Raw genomic sequence first — 21,307 nt, forward strand, 5'->3', positions numbered from 1 at the left:
TTAGTAAAAAAAAACAACCTGTAAACCTTATTGCATACCTGAGTGACCCAAAATTGTTAATGAATTATAAATACATAACTTTACAGAAATGCATCAAAAGCAAGAGTTAAAAACTGCATGAATATTTGTAAGGGAAGTCAGGAAATAAGTTATTTTTGTATGTAATACATTAAACAAGCATCTGTCATATCACGTGACAAAAGAACGAACGACTCAAACCCCGAAGACTCGGTAGATGAACTAATCATTTCTGTTTCCGGCACAGTCTGCATAGACTGGCCTTTGGGTTGTCACGTGACAAAAGAACGAACGACTCGGACCCGTGGACTCGGTAGGTGAACTAATCATTCATGTTTTCTGTAAATGCAGCTATATGGGCAAAATAAGTCTCTAGAGTTGAGCTATAATCCTTTTTGTTTCTTGTACAGATTTCAGAGCTTAGCTATATGGCTGTCAGGAAATAATTAAATAATTGTTTCTCATAACTTGTCCCTAACTACAATATAAGTTATTTCTTATTATATATCTGATCAAAACTAGCATAAATAAACGTTATGGGGTAATTTGGCTATTAACATGCAACATTAATTTAACTCTGCTCAGATGAACGAAATGACTCGAAAAAAGATTCGTTCATTTTGCTGAACGAGATTCAAACATCCGAATCGCAAAAATGACTCGAACTTCGCATCACTAATGCATTCTTGTCAGTAAGTGCGTTCGGCGATGACATCACAGTCCCGCGAAAACGATTCGAGGGCATGATCTCGCGACACTTTGATTGCACATGTCGATCGATCTGCGCAGCGGTGCATGAGGTCGAACCCGCCTAACGTCTCTGCCCTCTGACTGCCTGCAACACTTTTATCTGTTGTTTCTTGCAGAAGTGGACAGTAGTGAAGTGTTCTTAGTCTACAATGCGTTTTCAAGTATGTGTCCTTTATACAAAATACTTCACTACATTATAAAGCACAACATCATACTTTTTTCCTAACCATTTCATATATTCAATTCCATTACCTTTAATGCTCAAGTACATTAAAATCTGGTATTTTATTACATTTGGTTAAACTAAACTAAAGTAAGAATAAATCAAAAACGTAAAAATGATATTTATGAAAAAGTATTATATTGTGCTATATACTGCTGTTTACAAAGTATAAACTCTCTGATAAAGTACAGATAGGTCTACTAGAAAAATGTCCTTCACTGTCCACCTCTAGTTTCGTGTCCAGATGCTGACTGATGCTTTACAATGACATGTTTATTTAAAAAAGGAAACGATGAATAGTCAATGATGTTAATTAACGTTATTACGTCACTTGAACACACAGTGAGTGGAAAAGAAACAAGAGATCATTTGTTATTCTTGTCATTTTTGTTTATATGTGTTTTTTTTCTTTTTTACTTCTAATATGTGAATGTATTGCTTATAAAAAATTATAGTGGACATGTTAATGTTTAATAATAATAATAAAAAAACGAAAAGCCTGTAAAGTCTTACACCAGCGCCCCCTCCGGTCAGGTGTGACACCTACTCAACATCAAGAACATGATTTTATGACATAATGCTTTAAAACAAAAACGCATTTTCACATACATGAAAAATCTGCAGACTTTATAATCATGTGGTGTTCTGCTTTTATTTCAGGCAGTTCTTGTGTTCTTGCATTCTGGCAGTTCATTTGCATTTATTTATTTTACTGCAGTTTAACAGCTGTTAACGAAATCCACCTGAGATTTGTTATATTTTTCATATGAAGAAAATCATTTCCACAATTTTTCAGATTTTTACTGTTTATTAACAAAACTGAAAAACATATGACATTATGTACAAAGTCCTAGTGATGTTCATGAAAATAAAATGACATTTCTATACACAAACGAGAGTAAAGTTCGCCTGACTGTATGTTTAGATTGGTTTTGGCGTGTGTTTTTGTGGTAAATAATCGTTCAGAAAAAATGTGTATAAGAGTTTGTTGGCTAAAGTTTGTTGAGAAGATGGAATAAGAAAACAACAGTGATGACATCATCCTCTACCTGCTGCTGTCTGAGGATGATGATGATGAAGATTCACCGCACTGACAACATCATCACAAACTCTGGAAGAAAACAGATCCGTCATTCTCATCACACGTGGACAATACGATCATCGACGGCTTTTCATTCTGCTGAACTGTTTGTTCAGTTTGTATAATCATAATAAATAAGGACTAGGGCATAAACAACAGAATAAAAACAACACAAGTGGTGTGTGTGTTTGAGATAAATGTGTGTAGATGTGCTCACCATCAAAGTCCACCGTTCCATCACCGTTCAGATCCAACTCCTTCAGAATCTCCTCCAGTTCTCCCTTCTTGAGTTTCTCTCCTAACAGAGTCTTCACGGCCTCCTTCATCTCATCCAGAGAGATCTTTCCATCTCCATCTGTGTCAAACTGTCTCACACAGCACACACACAACTCATGTTTTCAGTAGTTTCTCATTCAACAAACGCATGTTTGTTTGTTGGTTTGTTTGTTGCTATCTGGAGTGGGTTAGAGATGTGCGAAATGACTGACCTGACTGAAGGAGCATTTGAGTTCTCTGAGACCGAGCATGTCCGCTGTCTCCTCCATCATCCTGGGACCCATCAACTCACAAAAATCATCGAAATCCATCAGACCGCCCACTAAACACACAAGACAACAACACGATTACATCAGCTGAAGCAAAACACACATGCACACGCGCACAAACATACACACAGACAGAATATCACGTCTCATTTTAATCTGTTGAATGATCTCCAGGAGTTCCATCTCAGTGGGCATGTAGCCCATCGTCCTCATACATTCTGCCAGATCTTTATAGTTCAGATATCCGTCCTGATCATAATCAAACTCCTTAAACGCTTCAGCCAGCTCTGAAAAAGGCACACAACAACCACACATCACAGCACATGTATGATGTACTCATGATGTTCATCGTGATTGAATGATGTCATGTTGAATACTCACCGTCCAGCTCGGGCTGAGATAACTCTCTCTCCTGATCAACACACACACACAGAGAGAGAACAACACTAACAACAGCACAATCTTTTCAAACACACATCAGTGTAAATGAAGAGTGACACTGAATCCCCGTCAGCACCTATTATTACCTGCATTACACGGATTACACGTGTGTTTACACACACACACACACGTCTGGTTTATTATCTCTGTGGGGACAGTCCATAGGCGTAATGTTTTTATACTGTACAAACTGTATATTTTATTGCCTAAACCTAAAGATCGTAGAAAACTTCATGCATTTTTAGATTTTCAAAAAATATCGTTCTTTACGATTAATAAGCTTGTGTGCCGTGGGGACCAACATTGAGGTGGTGTGTATTCAGGTTTAAGTCCCCACCGGGATATAAAAACAAGGCCGCGCGCGGTAAACCTTCTCCACATCCACAATAGCAGCTAAATCTCATTCACTCATTTAGATCGTTCTCCAGGTTTGACGTCAATCACATGATTAACTTAGTTAGTACATTACTTCTATGTTGATTTGATTTGTATTATTCACGGATGTGCTCACGTACTTTTCATCTGTAGTATTCGTATAGGAAAACATTTCGTGTTTTGTGTAATAAATGAGGTCAAACGGGTTTTCGAGTGAGAAATGACAGAAATGATTTCACTGAAAAACATGCATGAACGCTCTGTTGTATTTACACGATGTAATAAACACACAACTCGTATGAAATGTCTTCAGAAGAATGTAGCGCTCGAGGCATCACGTCACGTGATTCACGTGTGAAAAGCATCCTTTACTGTGCGTTCAGACCGCCGCCGTCGAGAGCGTCAAAGTGGCCGGAAGTCATTCATTTTCAATGTGAGCCGGTGTTCTGCCAATTTATGCTACCCATAAATTTGTGCTACCCTCGTGTTGTGATTGGGTTGGGGGAGGGGTTATTTAGGTGTAAGGGTTGGGGGGAGGGGTTAGTCCTGTTTTGTATGGAGGTAGCAAAATTTGATAGGGATGCATAAATTGGCAGAACACCGGCGGCGAGCAGCGGCGCGGCGCGTCTTGGCCGTTGAGGGCGTCAAGGAGAGTTGAAATCAGGACAACTTTATGGTAATGAGCTATGACGCGGTTCGGCGGCAACCAATCGGAACGTAGAAGTCCATCTCTTGAGATGATTCCAGAGAAAGCAGCCCTGTAAACTTTGGTTCCGACCACATTAGTTCCCAAGCAAAATGGAGGAGAAGTTGATAACTGCTGTGGCGGGTTTCCCAATCCTATACGACGCGTCCCTGTTTGCGTACAGGGACATAAATAAAAAAAATGATGCGTGGACCAAGGTGTCTGAGATTGTTTGTGTTCCTGGTGAGTTGCGGATGATTTTTACGTCATTAACGTTATACATTTTCTGTAAATAAGCGGAAATTTTATGCTACCTTTAGCGCCAGAGAATGCAAAACAGTGTTACTGCTGCAGAATATTATTTCGTTAGCAAACGTGTAAGTACAATAAAGTCTGCACAAGATCAACAAGCTTGTTTGCTTTGAGGCCCCTTTAAATACAAGATAAGATTTCGATCTACGTCAGAGCGTCAGCGCGCCCAAGACTCTTTCTACAGCGTTGTTGGCAGGGCAGCCAGAGCGATTTTTGACGCGCTCAACGGCGGCGGTCTGAACGCACAGTAACAGTACGCGACGCGACGCGAATGATGACAGGTGATGTGGGCAAACACACACCTGACCGAAGACGCTGTTCAGCAGGTTGGTGTACACCTTGTTCATGGCGTCCTCGCTGGATTTCTTGTTGGTTGTTATTGTGTTGGTGTCACCGGACGCGGTCTTCCGGAGGGCTGACTTAGGGACGGCATCGGACGACTGGACAGATTTAACGCTGTCATGGAAAACACCGAAGTTATGTGCCGGTCAAACACCACAGCGGTGATCAGACTCATTTCATCTACCTGTCTGTGGATGGCGCTCTCTGTGCGTTCTGGGCCATTCTTCACTGTAGCCACAGCGGCACGATCTTTATGTGTATCCTAACAATCATTGAAAGCGTGTTGGTTATCAGACAAAGAGAAAACAATGTCAGGAAATCGTATTTAGCAAATGTCAGATGAACTATGAAACTTAAATTTATTGTCAGATAGAAAATCCATTGACAATGTTATGAATAACAGCCACGTTTACTGGGATCTTACTTCATAAAACGGTTTAAAACAGATGAGGAACAATAACTCAGAAACTGGTGGATGAATGGTGTTCTTACCGTCAACAGAATGAATGTGTGGAGGATTCTTCACATGTGTGTGATGTGAAGTGTCCGTGTCTCTGTCACAGGACATCTTAAAGGTGATTAATGGATCAAGAGTCCAGATTAAAACAGCAAACAAGTGGGCGTGGCCTCAGACACAAAGACCTTCAATCACCTCAGCAAACCTTAAAAACAACATATCAGTAGAAAATATGTTTTTATTATTGCGGTAACGCTACGGGTTGTGAGGATTCACAGATGTCCACACAATGTAGCCAAGAGCTAAGGTGGTTTTTCTATTACTGATTGAGTTTTTATATGAAACAATGCATTTAAACTAGTTATAGGTCTCATGTGTTTTTCTGATGTAATATGGGCTATGATCCTCATGTATGAGTTTGAACACCTGCGTACACACCAAATATCTTCTCACACTAAGACAGGAACTGCACGTACACCACACACACTTTTGTAGAGAAGTTGAATTAAAAACGCTGGGTTGTTTATCATTATCACTAAACAATGAGCTCATTTTTAATAAAACCACACACTTTTGTAGAGGAGTTTAACTTATGCATACAGCCAAGGACGCTGGGGTGCTCATTATCACTAAACCATGAGTTCATTTTTAATAAAACTAATGTTAAATCATGTATCGTCCGAAAGCCCCCGGAAAGGTGTCAAGATAAAGAGCACATGACATACGTATGTGTTGATTGACAGGCGCTCCCTACGATTAAATCCTAATATGGTAGGCCGGAAATATAACTCTAGCGGGCGCAGGCTGAAATGTAACTGTAACGAGTGATAAGGGGATGGACTAATAAAAATAAGTGATGTCATGTAAAACCTGGTTGGTAGAATCAGAAGAATCAGAATCAGAAGAGCTTTATTGCCAAGTGTGCTTGCACACACAAGGAATTTTCTTTGGTGTTGGAAGCTTCTAGTACAGACATTCAACACAATGACAATACAATATAATACGATTTACAGTCTAAAAGATTCTAAATTGTGCATATATAAAATAAAGACTATTTTACAGAAAATGGGGGATAATAACATATAAGAGACATTGTACAGGGTAGTATATAGTAGAATAAACATATTAACAGATTGTATGTACACTTGTGCAAATGGATAATTTAGTAAGTAGAGGTAGTGTTATATACATGTATACATAAGATGTAGATATAATAAGGCACATAGTGCACACTATAGGAGTAGTGGAAGTGGAATATGTGAGTGTATGGCTCGTGTTTCGTCAGAAGATGATGTCAGGTAAATATGATTGGTTTGAACTGTGATAACAACTTGAGAACAGTGTATAAAAGATGGAGTCAGACATGTATTGGTTGGACATCATCAGATGAACTCTGTATGTCTCTCTTTGATTGCTCGAGCAAATAAAGATTGAAACCTCTTGAAACCTGGCTCTCTGGTCTTCGTGAATTCTTTCTACATTGGCTGATCGACTTTTCGCCACGACAGAGCTCATCTATTTTTAATGCTGTCAAGTTCACTCGTATTCATATTATATCATTCATATTAGTTTTTATTTGGAAAATAATCGAATTAGATGTTACCACGTGACAATGGTAACGTCCAGAGCCGTTTAAAATCAGAGTTACGACACTCGCATAGACGTCCGTTGGAAAAATGGAATGCGGAAGTAACTCCCCTGATAGCACACGTACATCTGGCAGACATCTATTTGATGTCTGCATTTTCATCTGCAAGACATCTGGCAGATGCTGTTTGCTCATCTGCCCCACATCTCTGAGATGTCTGCTGTCAGACGTCATATAGACCTCTAGAAGATGTCTGGAAGATGTGTGTGATTTAGAATAGACGTACAACAGTTCTTTCTAAGATGTTTAGCAGATGTTTTTACACAGCAGATGTTTTCCAGATCTCCAGATCTTTAGCAGACGTCTTATAGATGTACCTGTGCTATCTGGGTCGTGTCATGGAGTGACCAATAGTTCCAAACACTCCGGTCGGCCGGTAGAGCGGCACGTGAGGGAAAACCTTGTGGCTGACACTTTGTTAGCGTTGCCCTCTGCTAGTTAAGTGAGATGATGATGATGTGGTGTTTTAATGTAAGACTGTGCTCGTGGTGACACTATACGGGTTTTGTTGTTTGCAGGCTGAAGCGTGAGTGAGCTTGAGTCGAGCTTTTTGGGTCTGGCTGCGTACACAGTCTTCCAACAAACGGAGCGAGCTGTTCTCCGCACATCTGTGTGGTTACCCGATTGGCTGGGTTACGAAATCTGATGCGTACGGTATGTGGGTTAAACCTCAGCCCTGTTACCCAGCTAACAATTTTTGGTTCCCAGAACGTTCCCCTAATGTTAGTTTTTGGTTCCCAGAACGTTATTTTCTAAGGTTCGTTTTTTGGTTCTCCAGGAAAGTTTTCTTTACGTTAATAGAACGTTAGTATCTGGTTATCATAACGTTCTGGGAACCAAAAACTAACGTTAGGGGAACGTTACCCTAACGTTATAGAAACCATCCCTGATAGCACACATACATCTGGTTTACGTCTATTTGACGTCTGCATTTACATCTGCAAGACATCTACAATACATAGTTTGCTCATCTGCAATACGTCTCGGGGATGTCTGCTGTCAGACGTCATATAGACATGTAGAAGATGTCTGTAAGATGTTTATGATTTAGAATGGATGTACAACAGCTCTTTCTAAGATGTTTAGCAGATGTTTTTAAGCAGCAGATCTCCAGATCTTTAGCAGACGTATTACAGGCGTTCAGACGTCTCCGAGACGTATTGCAGATGAGCAAACTATGTATTGCAAATGTCTTGCAGATGTAAATGCAGACGTCAAATAGACGTAAACCAGATGGATTGTGCTATCAGGGATGAAACTAACGTTTTATTTCCGTAAAGATAACCAAAAACAAACCTTAAAAAAACTTTCTGGGAACCAGAAACTAACGTTAGGGGAACGTTCCCAGAACGTTAGCCTAAAATATTTTTCTCGGTCCGTTTACACGTCAGTAATAAATACATCCATGCTGTGTTTTTATCCATCGCTTGTCTAATCTAATTAAAATAAGTAAACTGCATCATCCCACACAATATGGAGGATGAAATCAATGCATTAGATTATTCTTTTAGCCTAATAATTCCTTTTTCATCACTGAAGTAGCCTAATTTTCGATTTAAACAGCACAGTATATAATTTCTAATAAAACCACACTGTGTGTAGGCCTACCTCAACATCAGACATTATAGATATCGAAATAAAATAACCAATGACTTCAACACAATATTTAAAGCAGATTTTTATTGACAGCAGAATAAACATTGAATTATCTACAGGCTAACAATATTCTTGTCTCACCACAGAAGTATAGCGCGGCTCCGTCTTTAGATATAACAATCAAAAGCCCTGAGTTTCAGTCCTTACATCAAGGTCTGTTGATTTAGATGTGTCAAATCAATCGAAAATCACGAAAATATAAGTCTACTCTCAAATCTGTACGGTTTTAAATAAAAAATTAAATAAATAAACCGCTAAACTAATGTGTTAGTGGGTGAGGTAAAACGAAATGACCGTTAATTTTTAAATGACGGGAGTGCGCGGCAGAGCGGAGAATGCACGTGCTCGAGCGCACACACATACAGTAACAGACAACCACACTAAAGAAATACACATGGATATAGATGATTGTATTTTCATTTAGCTTAACTAGTTTATTATTTTCAGCCATTAAAGGGCACATTTATTAATTTCATTTGGTTTTCAATGTGATCTTATAATTTATGTATTGCACATGTCACTGACGTTTACCAGTTTTGACTATTTTTACCATAAAAAATAGCCAAAAAAATAACCATCAGAGAACGTTATTTTCTGGTTCCAAACAAATAACCAGAAAATAACCATCAGAGAATGTTATTTTCTGTTTATTTTCTGGTTACTTAAAAAAAACCAGCCTGCAACGTTCTGGGAACGTTATTTTCTGGTTGCAAAAATAAAACTTGAAAAGAACGTTCTTAGAACGTTATTTTTTGGTTCCCAAAAAAATAACCAAAAGGGAACCAAAAACTAGCGTTAGGGGAACGTTCTGTGTTTGATGGGAGGTCACATATTCGTATTACTCTCCAGACAAAATGCTGCTATAAATGTAGTCAACGTAGTATTCAGTGTACACAATGCTTATGCAAATATAGTTGCTGTTGTCTGTCCCGCTAAAATCCATTCAAATAGGTTGACAGCACGGATTTATTTGGAACTATTGAGCGTTTCATGAACCACGTGACCACACGGCGGCGAGATCGAGTGTCATAACTCTGTTTTTCAACGGCTCTGGAAATGTCCGAAACATGTCATTACCGTAATGCATGATGTCATCATTCTCCACTCCAGTAGAAGAGATTCTAATATGAACGCATGATTATTTATCATGTCAATTAAAACATTTTCCGACAGCAAGAAAATGAAATATGTGTAATAACGTAAACACACTAGCATGCGTCGCATTGACAACTCATATTTCCTCTCATGATTGTTCTGAATTTCATACGTCTATTACTCGTAATTCGTAGAAGATTTACTGTATATAACGATAATTCATTCAATCCATCGATTTTCCTCTCGTGACTTTCTCATGACGTTTCGAATGACGTTCGTGTGCTCTGTGCGTCATTACAACATACAACGCAAATATATAACGACGGTCACATCTTATAGCCTAAATGGTGATTTATGTAAACTGTGTGTGTTTTTGCAGGCATCCACGATGACGTATAATTGTGGGCTGATTTGATGACGTACGTGTGATCAGATTCCGAAAGTGAAAGTAGAGGAAGAAACGCGGCGGGATTTTGCGGCCATTTCTCTTCTCAGATTATAGGTCTATATCTGTATTCTTTTTAAACTGGATATGTCTGAAGGCTCCAGTTGTCGAGGACGAGCTTTATTTCTCTGCAGTGAGTTTCTGTTTACATTTGTCGTGTTTGTCTGAAAACCTCGCGCAGCTCCTCGTGACGCTGTTTTGCGCTTTTATGTTTTCACAGGAATGCTGTTGTTGTTTGTTTTCGGTGTGATTCTCGTTGAGGCTTCAGGTAAGAAGCAGCAATGCGTCACAATGCTTTCGATTTACGCATTCGGTTCTGTGTTATTTACATGAACGTGCTATCTTTACGTGTCTGAGATTCAACCTTCTCTCTCGTCAGTGTATTTGCTCTGTTTGCGTTCTCGCTGCACGAAAGAGAAAGCACGCAGATGTTGCGAGTTTGCATCGCAAACGAGCCAAAATAAAGAAATATGCACATATTAATACAAATGTCATGTATACATCAAACCTGTCGGGATGTTCAAAGGTATATCAGATAAAGTCACGTTCATCATTTCAGTTATTTATTAACACACACACAATATATTTTCACAGAAATGCCCCCCAAATTCTGTCATCAAAGCAGTCATGTTCTGAACCGTAATAAACGCGTTTGTTCTGTTCAACACAGCAGAAGATTAAACAACTGTAGATTATATTATATTATATTTCCTTCTATTGTAGTCCAAAGTGCCCCAGAACCAACATTCTTCAAAAGATCTTACTTTCAGTTTCTGCATAACTGAGCAAATGATGACAGAATATCCTTTTTTGGGATGAACAATATTCCTTTAGCGAGAAAGTCTAGTGAAATATAATGTACAAATGTCTGCTCATCATGTCATTCCTGATGGATGTGACTTCCACACATTCTACAGTGTTCTCACTCATGTCCATGTTTTCTCAGTCTCAAAGCACTCGGTGGAGGTTCTTCCGGGTCAGATTGCGGGTGGGGTGGGTTTGACGGTCACTCTGCCCTGCTGGATCTCTCCTCAGACGGACGCTGGGACTCTGGAGATCCGCTGGTATCGTCCCGAACGCTACGACACTCCTGTTCTCTTCTATCGGGATGGAAAGATTCAGGCGGTTCAGGAAGAACGGTACAGGAACCGCAGCTCTCTGAGCCGGCGCTCCGCTCTGTCTAACGGACTGAAGGACGGAGACGTGTCTCTGCGTTTGGACAATCTCACGCTTCAGGACGGAGGTGTCTTTTACTGTTATGTGAGCGGAGACTGGTACGACAGTCAAGCTGTAACGCTCCTCATCAGCGGTGAGTCGAGAGAAGATTTTACAACATGTGGGCTTTTCTGTTCTCTGTGATGAACTGTCTGTCCGTTCAGCATTAGGACGGACACCGGTCCTGTCTCCACAGCCCGTGAATGACACGCACGTGAACGTCAGCTGTAGATCCAGCGGCTGGTTTCCGGAGCCGAGCGTCGTGTGGATGTCAGACGGAAGAAGGCTCGTCTCCGCTGGACGAGTTTCTCACAGTCATGGAGCTGATGGGACGTTCTCTGTCCACGGCTGGACACTGGTCTCTCTCTCGGACACTCCACAGGTCTTCTGCCTTCTGTCGCTCAGCAGTGGAGAGGAGAGAGAGGGAGCAGTGGACGTACAGGCCTTCAGACCTTCGCCTTCAGGTGAGAAAACGCAAACACAACGCTCTTCAGCTCAGATTGTGAAAATATATCATTACAAATCTATTGTGCACTTTTAGAATAACAGACGTTGATAAAAACAAGATGATGGTGAAATGAGCTTGAATTAAGTTGGTGTGTATGACAGACAGACAGTAAAGGGTCATCTCTTAAAAATCATTTCTTAACACAAGACCCTGCAACCGTTCTGTTCTGACATTATGAAATCTCGACAATGAACGAGTTTTGCCATCGAACTAATCTACAGAAGCGTCTGTGTGTCAGTTTGAGAAAGAGATGTTGCTCCATAACCCCAAGAGCGACGTTATCAGTACATCCAGCCTCAGCAAACGGGCGTTTATCTGGACCCATAGCACCTCTTTTCTCTTTCTGAAGGTCCATGGAAGGCCCTTTTCCTCACTGTTGGGATTTGTGCTCTTTTGGGTCTGCTTGGTTTCGTCTTATTCAAACACAGAGACAGACTAACAGGTGAGACCTGCAGACAGATTACACACATCTGGATCATTTATCCAGCTCATCATGTGTTGATGTATGTTTCATGTTCACGTGCAGGTAAACAAACAACAAAGAACGAGGGAGATGAAACACGTGAGTAAAATCCAGACTACTCCAGTTTATCATTCATACAACATTCACAGATTTACAGTCACATTCGCTCTAAACATATTTTTTCATAACAGATTGTAATGATGAAATTAAAAAACTGAGAAGAAACGCAGGTATGAAATAATTGCATTAATATACGCATTTATTTTTTTGAATAACGTCTTCCACAAATAACGTCATTGTTGTCGGTTTACGTTTATTTTCCTGACAGAAGTGATCACGCTCGACTGTCAGTCTAAACATCCGGACCTGAAGATTTCAGCGGATCTTAAAGCAGTGAGAGATCCTATAAGTTATCAGCGGAGAGGAGATAAATTTCCATATGAGCTGTGCGTCTATGCAGCTAAAAAATTCTCGATTGGACAACATTATTGGGAAGTTGAGTTGGGGCAAAAAGAGACCACTCCTAAAAACTGCTGGCTTATTGGTGTAGCGAAAGTCGGGAATTATTGGTCAGCAGATAAAAGTGGTTTATCTCCATCAAACGGGTTCTGGTTCGTGTGTTCAGACGGTCCAAAAGGCTTTTACACAAACACTGAACCACCAGTAACTCTCTCTCTTGCCCCCAGACCTCAGCGTGTTGGTGTTCTGTTAGAATATGATGCGGGTCAGCTGTCGTTTTATGACGTCACTGAGGGTAAACATCTGCTGACCATCAGCTCTACATTCTCTGGAACAGTTGTTCCTCTCTTTAATCCTGGTGTAGGTGATACAAGTCCATTAAGAATTGTGGATCTTCCAAAACCTGAAGAATCACCTGCAGAGTCCAGTGAGCCTTTACTGCAGGATTCACAAAACTCGGTGTGAAAAACACAACTTTTTGAAGTTTATTGTTAAACGGTGGTGGTTCACTGTAAAGTGAACACGTGCTGTTGTTGTCCTCACCCTGAGAGCATCTGAGATGTAGCCGTCCTGTATCTGACGCTCGGTTCTGTTTGACTGATGCTGTAGATTACTGCTTACGGTGTTGTAAATAATGTTCAGTTTTCTGAACAGAGCAAGCGATTTGCTTTATAAGATGTCAGCATATCAGGAGACACTGGGATTGATCGGTTTTGAAACTTAAATAGTTCACCTTCAAAATGAGAATTCTGCAATTATTTACTCGTTCTCTTGTCATTTCAAACCTGCGCGAGTTTCTTCTGCAGAACACAAAAGATATTTTGAAAAAGGTTGGAAACAACCGTCGGTCCCCATTGACTTGCATTGGTTTTGTGTCCATACAATAGAAGTCAATGGGGGCCGACGTTTTAGGTTACCAGCATTTTTCAAAATATCTCCTTTTGTGTTCTGCAGAAGAAAGAAAAGCACACAGGTTTAAAATGACATCAGGGTGAGTAAAGGACTAGTTCACCTTCAAAATAAGAATTCTGTCATCATTTAAAGACGTGAAACATGAGGACAGAAACGATGTCACCTACATCTCAGATGTCCTCGGGAGGCTAAATCAACAGCATGATCTATATAACGTGTCATCTTATAGAGCAGTGGTCTCAAACTCAATTCCTGGAGGGCCGCAGCTCTGCACAGTTTACCTCCAACCAATTCCAACCCACACCTGTTTAGAGGTTTCTAGTAATCCTAACGACCTTGATTAGATGAATCAGGTGTGTTTGATTAGGGTTGGAGCAAAACTGTGCAGAGCTGCGGCCCTCTAGGAATTGAGTTTGAGACCACTGTTATAGACGGACAGATCCAACACAAGTGCAGCACAATGACCGAACCTTCCACCAGCGGCTGTTGATCTGTCATTATATTCACGATGAATTACCAGTATGTGCACCCCACACACACGTTTATATTCACACAGAAGTTCTTTTTCAGTCTATAAATGCTCTGATACACCGAACACTCATATATTTAGGGTTAAGGAAATATAACTCGTGCATTTATTTCATCCAGGTCCATTAAAGTTCTTCAAGATGAAGTTTGTTCATCATCTCGGTCTTAAGAATGAAGTCAGTGTTTGTATAAATGTAAAGTTAGTTGAGTTTACCGCACTAATAGGGCAGTTGTGGCCTAATGGTTAGAGAGTCGGACTCATGACCAGAAGGTTGCCGGTTCGATTCCCAGGGCCGGCGGGTAACAACTGAGGTGCCCTTGAGCAAGGCACTTTACCCCTACTTGCTCCCCGGGCGCTGCAGTGATAGCTGCCCACTGCTCCGGGGGTACGTGTGTTCACTACTCTCTGGATGGGTTAAATGCAGAGGTCACATTTCGTTGCCTTGTACATGTGCAATGACAATAAATTGAATCTAAATCTAAAAATCTAATAATGACACCAAAATGTATATTTTCATATCTTACCACATGTAGAAACTAAATGAACTTTCCTTTGTATTTGTGCTCAGCCTGCTGAGATATTCTGCATGTAATCAATATTGTGTGTTAAACTCTTCTGTATCTGTTGTTGTTTAATGCTACGTGGGGTGAATAGTAATACTGGTATGTTGATATTAATCCTGAAAGATTTTCAATACAGTGTCTGATGAGATTGCTGGTGATTTTATTCAACACTGGTCATGAAGATCGCGGCGAAACAACCGCATCAGAGGATCAGCATCATTTACACAAACACTGCATCACTCACTTTTACTCGAGAATGCACAAGTTTTGATGTTATACTTGCACATCAACCGCTACAGAAGACGGAATGGGTTATTCTAGCATATGAGAAGTGAATGATCTTTGAATCAACACAACTGAAATATCACCACACAATCTACACCTCAAGTGTATTTATGGTTGAAATGATAGCTTTCCCTCGTATTTCTAAAAGTAATCAACTGGCATGTTTAGATGAATGAATGATGATGTTACCTGTTGAAGATGAGCAGAGACGAGGCTGAATCTGTGATGTCCTGTAGAAACAGATCAGTCACACTTAAACATGTGCTGTCGCAGTGTTCGTCTCTAAAGATGTGTCATTCTTACCTTAATAATCAGAGACAAGCTTCTGTAGAGACACGATCCTTAACAAAAAGCTGCTTTACTAGTGAAAATGAAACTGTTAATGTTGAGAAAGCAAAAACATCAATTTGGCATGTCATTTAAGAGTCTATTAAACACAAAATATGAAACAATTATAAAAGAGAAACACAATATAAATACAAAACATAGCTAAACATCATTTCAGCCAAAATATACTGTAATATTGTGACTTTTATATTGAAACACATGTTAGGCAAGACTGTGAGTCGTATTGTTTAACAGGCGAGTTTGGTTTTGTTGCTGGTCTCAGTTCAGTAGTTCGGTTCAGGTGTGTCTTTGTCATTGACAGTTTCTATGTGTTTCATGTCTGTTAAAGTTTAATCACAGACGGACCCAGGTCTAGTTATTGAGTAACAGAACACATGTCCACTTCTGACTCGGTAAGAAGGCCGCTGACCAAGAAGACATTCAGTGAAACTAAAAATTCAAACAACTTAACTCGAAACTCTAACAGCTCTTCTGAAAAACATCACCGTCATCACGTCTGATCTTTCACATGTTAGTCATTTAATAAAAGAACAACAATCCAAAAGGCAAATAAAGACGCTTTTGTGATGTGACATGAACGTCTGTATTGTACAAGATATCATCGGTCTCTGATGGACCTTTACGACAGCAGTTAAAAAACAACAACGACGTTAAAATGTGGTTCTTTTATATAAGTCAATCAATATTTACAGAATGTACAACATCAGTCCAGAAACATGTCTAAAGTCTAACATCATTACAATACATCAATGTACACAGAACAGAGAGATGGCGTGTGTGAATATACAGATATAAAACCGACTCGAGCCCGCCGGACGTCAGGTCACAAAACAACACGACGTACTTGTGCTGACGCAGATGAAAATAAAGCGAGGTCCGAAAATAATAAACATCAGCTGCCCCATTTACAACCAAGAATCTGATTATATACGAGAAAAGAAATGAAGAGTTTGCTTCCAAAATGACAAAACTCCGTTTTTAAGATCATGTTTTTTAATGTTAGCTGTAATCTCCGAGTTATTAGGTCTTAAATCAAAACAAACCAACTGCAGTTTGATTGATATTAATTAGAATGCACAATAAAAAACATGATTTTTTTTCTCATTTTGGAAATAAAATCTTCAAATATTAAGGCAACAAACCTTTTCAGATGCATGAGGTCAGAAATACATTTGCCTCATATGTCACCCATCAAACACACACACACGTGACGTTAAAAACAAAAACACGAAGGCTGTTTTATAATGACAGCGCGCAACACTATACTGGAATGTGAAATGTGTGTTTGGATTTATATTCAACTATTTACACATCTTTGTTATGTTGTCTCTGTTGAGAAAAAATACTGTATTGTTTCTGTATGAGTGACAGTCATGAGAACACTGACGTGTGATTTAATGGAGGAAAATATGAGCCAGACGTGTTCACATGTGACGAGGCAGAATCACTGACGTCTCGCTCTGAAACCCAAACTCTGTCAAACTGAGAGAAAAAAGATCCAGAGCTGTGTGAATACTGAAGCTCACGCGTCCTCCGATGGATGCTGTGCTGAATATATAACGCTCACAGACGCAAAACAACAACTCGCCCAAACACATCACACTTCTTCGTGTGACTGGTGTTAAAGTGATCCTTCACCCAAAAATGAAAATTCTGTCATCATTTCCTCCCCTTCGAGTTGTTCCAAAAGATATTTGGAAGAATGCTCATAACCAGACAGATCTCGACCCCCATAGACTCCCACAACTCGAAGGTGAGGAAATGATGACAGAATTTTCATTTTTGGGTGAACTGTCCCTTTAAGTGTGAGGGTTTGTATTATATTGATTTGCATGTGAGTGAGATGCTTGTTGAGGTGTTGTGTTAGCAGACAGCGCTGATGTTTCCGTCTCTTCGGCCCTGTTTCTTCAGTAACTGGATGCGGTTGTGACAGTAGAATTTAATGGCCCTCCAGTCGCGCTGGTTGGACACCAGCAGGGGGCAGTGCTGCAGACAGCGCTCACAGTCTGCCTTCGCTGGGACCCTCAGATCCACGATGTTCTGCTTCAGGTGCGTTTCCACGGCGACCCGCTCGGCTTCAGACCAGGGCCGCTTCAGAACGCCACGCTTACCTGAGACACAAACCAGCGAAAGTGACGCATACCTATAAAGACCTACATGGTTTAGCTCCTCAGTACTTGAATGAACTCCTATTGAATTACAGTCCTTCACGTGCATTACGCTCTCAGGCGTCCTGTCAGTTGGTAATACCTAGAATTTCAAAATCAAGTGCAGGTGGAAGATCCTTTTCCTATCTAGCGCCTAAACTTTGGAATAGTCTTCCCTGCACTGTCCGGGAGGCAGACACACTCTGTCAGTTTAAATCTAGACTAAAGACGCATCTTTTTAATCTTGCATACACTACTCTTCCATAATATAAATCTTCTGAGGGTTTAGGCTGCATTAGTTAGATCAACCGGAACCAAAAACACAACTGATGTACTTGTTGCATCAAAGAGTACAGAACAGTACTCTACTCTCAGCCAGACATCAAAATTCAATCTGTGCTTTAATGTATAATTCTCACATTTCTATACTGTGGTCAGTTAATAATAATACTTTATGACGTTTTATTTTTTATTTGAATGAATTAAAGAGCCGTTTCATTTCTATCCTTGAATCACTGATCTAATCAAGGTGGATATAGGATATAGAAAGTAATTAGTAATAAGTAACTAAATACTTTTTGGAGAGAGTCATTTGTACAGTAATCTAATAACACTATTGAATATGTAACTAGTAATGGATTACTTTTTCAGAGAGACTTGCCCAACACTGATTTCAACACCCTGACAATAAAGTAAACCACAATAAGGTTTCAGCAGTTAACTCTGTTGACAAACTGTGTTTCTTGTTTTAAGTCCAAACCTCAATGTTCTTCAAAAGCAAGCAAAAATTATTTTACACTTAATTTTAACAAATATATGTCAATGTTTATATTATTTGACTGGGATTTTTGTATTTCTTCTACAAACTGATTCTGATGTTGTTTTGTTCTCACCACGAGCACTGTTGTTGTTTTATGACAGTCGACTCACCTGATTTCACCTGTGAGCTCCGCCTCTTGTGTGCAGCTGACGGTGAGGGCGTGGCCGGTGAGCCTTTTTTGGGGCGTGGCACTCGACCTTTGGACCCACCCTTCTTTTTCACCTGAGCTCTGTGTTTATTCTTGCCGCCCTCTCCGTCAGAATCATCAGAGAACGAGTCGGCAGATTTTCCTGACATCACTGTCCGACAGAAGAGAAGACACTTTAACGTCTTATAAATGCGTCTCGTTTTTGTTCAGAACATAAAGTCATAAATGTTCTGTGTGTTTTAGCTTTCAAATGATGCACAGTTGATGGAATATTCATGTAAAAATGTCTTTTTCATTTAATTTAAGAGCTTCACTTCACAAGTGTGTCTGAAACTGAGAATATAGAGACGATCACTCACCGTCCAGTTCAAGACAGATGTGCTGAAGACTCATTCCTCTGAACAGCACCCCATCTCTCTGTCCGTATAGCACCACCCGCCCCACCCCACTCATCAGCCCCGGGTCCTGACCAATCCGAGAGCAGTTCTGAGTCACGTGATACTCCCTCTGTAGGAATTCTTCCAGTCGTTTGGCGGCCGCGCCCGTGGGCCGTTCGCCCTCCTCCAGCAGGAGGAGCTGAGTGAAGATGGCCACCTGACAGCGAGCGCGAGGCGCAGTGAGCGCAGTGGGATTTTTAGCATTGCTGGAGCGTGCCAGACCCCGGAGGAGATCCGTCCCGCGGAGTGGTGTGGCCGGCGAGTGGTACGGCCTGGAAAAGACGTACGGGCTCTCCGGATCGACGCCCACGTCCGCCGAGGTCTTCAGGAGAAGATCCAGACACGCCTCGGAATGAGGAGGAAGGACGAGGGGCTGAACGCGTCCGCGCTTGCCCAACACTCCCGCCCGGGCGAGGTGACACAGAACGTGCCGTTCGAACGGCGAAAGAGACGCCTCCAGCGGCGAGGGAGAGGAGGGGCCAGAGCGGTTACGGTAGTCCTGTATGGTGAGTTTGGCCACCTCGCACTCGCGGTGACGGTTGTACAGGATCAGAAGAGCCAAACTGGAATGACAGAGCAGACGCCAGGCCTCGGCCGAGCCCGGAGAGCGAGAGAGAGAGAGAAAAGAAGTGTGCTGCTGTCGCCGGAGATACAGAACCAGTGTAGAGAGAGAGGAGAGAAGAGGAGACGTGTGTGACCGCGGACAGCTGCTGAAAAACACAAGCATTAATACACCAATCAACTTCTACACAACACAATCATCTTAAACAATTCTTAAAGAGTCAATATTTTGTGATTTTTAAGGTCCTACTTTGGTTTATGGAGTGTCCAACAACAAGTTTACGTACATACACGGTATATAAACACTTTCCTTTTCTAATAATAGGCCGTTATTGTTACCTCACTTCTTGACTGACTCTCACATTATTCGTTCGGCGATTCATCTGTCTAATCCCCTCATTTCTGTCAGCCTACTCTCATTTGATTGGTCAGATGCTCTAGTCTGCTGTGATTGGTCTACCGCGTAGAGTGTCGCAAATGGAACGTAGGCGGGCATTACACCGAGTGACGCAAATCTGACGCGAAACTGAAATTACAACGACAGACGACTCGTTCGCGTGATTCAGAGTTGACTCCTTTTTTCCCAAGCCAATAACTTTGTTATTCATTCACTTTCAGCTTCACAACTCGTCAGACTGCTGACATTCACACACCGCATGACATGTCATTTTAAGGACATTGTGATAGTTACTCTACTGATGTTTTGTAACAGTTGTTTAAGGGTTTCTTGTTTGTACCGAGTCATTAAACTGTCCACTGATCTTCAGAAAAATCCTCCAGGTCCTCCAGAATCTTTGCTTCTTCAGCATTTGACTCATGTCCAGCAGTAACAGTGTGATGTTGAGATTCATCTGTTCACAGTGAGGACAATCAAGACTAGGGTTGTGTACTGAGACCTGGTGCCAGTACCCTTTTAACGCGCTCTCTCTCTCTCTCTCCCTCCCCAGCATTCATAACCGGGCGCAGTCTTTAACTTAAACCGCCGCATAAGGCAAGCTTTAAACTAGATATGCACCGATTGCAATTTTCCTTGCCGATTCCGATTTTATTACAAGTGAAACCTGCCGATTCCGATTTTTGCAGATTCCGATTTTCTATCCACAAACTATAATTGACAGTATACTGTATATAAAACCATATTAACTTTTCTTCAATACACATTTTTTTTATTTTCATTGAATAAATGATTGAACGTTACAATTTCCCTAAATGCAGTTCTCAAAGCTGCATTAAATGACAGAATCTTCTCTTTCCCAAACAACTCTTAAATTGAAGAACTCTGTGACTGAAAAGAAGTACAAATAATAAAATATAACTAAACGTGTCACTTAATTTACCTTTTTCATTTTTGTACTCATGTCACAAAAGTCTAAGATAACAATAAAATACTTCAACTTTATTCTTGTCTGTTTCTGTTAATGAAACTAACATTGCTTTATTTCATTTTTTCTGAAATGTAAAATAAATTGTCTTTATCTTGTGTCTGTAGGATTAAACGAAGTGGGTTGATTTTTGCTGCAACTTCAATAAAAAAGTTAAAAATCTTATGAGTGAATTCTACTCTAAAGATGTATATGTAAAGGCGCTGGTCATATAATTAGAATATCATCAAAAAGTTGATTTATTTCACTAATTCCATTCAAAAAGTGAAACTTGTATATTATATTCATTCATTACACACAGACTGATATATTTCAAATGTTTATTTCTTTTAATTTGATGATTATAACTGACAACTAATGAAAATCCCAAATTCAGTATCTCAGAAAATTAGAATATTACTTAAGACCAATACAAAGAAAGGATTTTTAGAAATCTTGGCCAACTGAAAAGTATGAA

At 40.4% G+C, this 21,307-nt stretch overlaps 3 protein-coding genes across 7 annotated transcripts in view; 1 reads left to right on the forward strand and 2 right to left on the reverse strand.

Moving 5' to 3' along the window:
- Positions 1 to 1,528: 1,528 nt before the first annotated feature.
- On the reverse strand, positions 1,529 to 6,447 carry si:cabz01076231.1 (calcium-binding protein 2). Its single transcript, XM_057327692.1, has 8 exons — positions 5,265 to 6,447; positions 4,957 to 5,034; positions 4,733 to 4,886; positions 2,999 to 3,029; positions 2,761 to 2,904; positions 2,561 to 2,670; positions 2,290 to 2,437; positions 1,529 to 2,102 (listed from the first exon to the last, which is right to left on the reverse strand). Exons 2-8 carry the CDS (start codon positions 4,992 to 4,994, stop codon positions 2,074 to 2,076), a joined length of 654 nt encoding a protein of 217 aa, XP_057183675.1. The 5' UTR covers positions 4,995 to 5,034; positions 5,265 to 6,447; the 3' UTR covers positions 1,529 to 2,073.
- Positions 3,634 to 14,868, forward strand: cabz01076234.2. 3 transcript variants are annotated; one of them, XM_057327691.1, is made up of 9 exons: positions 3,634 to 4,361; positions 10,008 to 10,206; positions 10,294 to 10,341; positions 11,020 to 11,382; positions 11,453 to 11,752; positions 12,146 to 12,238; positions 12,323 to 12,358; positions 12,451 to 12,489; positions 12,588 to 14,868. In XM_057327691.1, the coding sequence occupies exons 2-9, from the start codon at positions 10,161 to 10,163 to the stop codon at positions 13,181 to 13,183; spliced, it is 1,521 nt and encodes a 506-aa protein (XP_057183674.1). In that variant the 5' UTR covers positions 3,634 to 4,361; positions 10,008 to 10,160; the 3' UTR covers positions 13,184 to 14,868. The 3 variants fall into 3 exon arrangements, with proteins under 3 accessions (XP_057183674.1, XP_057183672.1, XP_057183673.1); XM_057327689.1 differs by lacking the exon at positions 3,634 to 4,361 and adding an exon at positions 4,427 to 5,347; XM_057327690.1 differs by lacking the exon at positions 3,634 to 4,361 and adding an exon at positions 4,427 to 4,756.
- Positions 14,869 to 14,981: 113 nt separating this feature from the next.
- The window catches only part of LOC130550262 (uncharacterized), a 19,814-nt gene continuing 13,488 nt past the window's right edge, over positions 14,982 to 21,307 (reverse strand). The window contains exons 2-5 of one of the 3 annotated variants that reach the window (XR_008962378.1): positions 18,830 to 19,614; positions 18,433 to 18,621; positions 15,311 to 17,466; positions 14,982 to 15,237 (exon numbers count right to left, since the gene is read on the reverse strand). Coding sequence is in view for 1 of the 3 variants with exons in the window: in XM_057327688.1 (XP_057183671.1) it covers positions 17,219 to 17,466; positions 18,433 to 18,621; positions 18,830 to 19,617 (1,225 nt within the window). In the remaining 2 variants the exon portion in view is untranslated. Of the gene's footprint in view, positions 17,467 to 18,432; positions 18,622 to 18,829; positions 19,618 to 21,307 lie in introns of all 3 variants that reach the window. The other 2 variants (XR_008962377.1, XM_057327688.1) reach the window with 2 other exon arrangements.

Source organism: Triplophysa rosa, unplaced genomic scaffold (assembly GCF_024868665.1).
Source record: "Triplophysa rosa unplaced genomic scaffold, Trosa_1v2 scaffold272_ERROPOS173870+, whole genome shotgun sequence".
NCBI lineage: Eukaryota > Metazoa > Chordata > Actinopteri > Cypriniformes > Nemacheilidae > Triplophysa > Triplophysa rosa.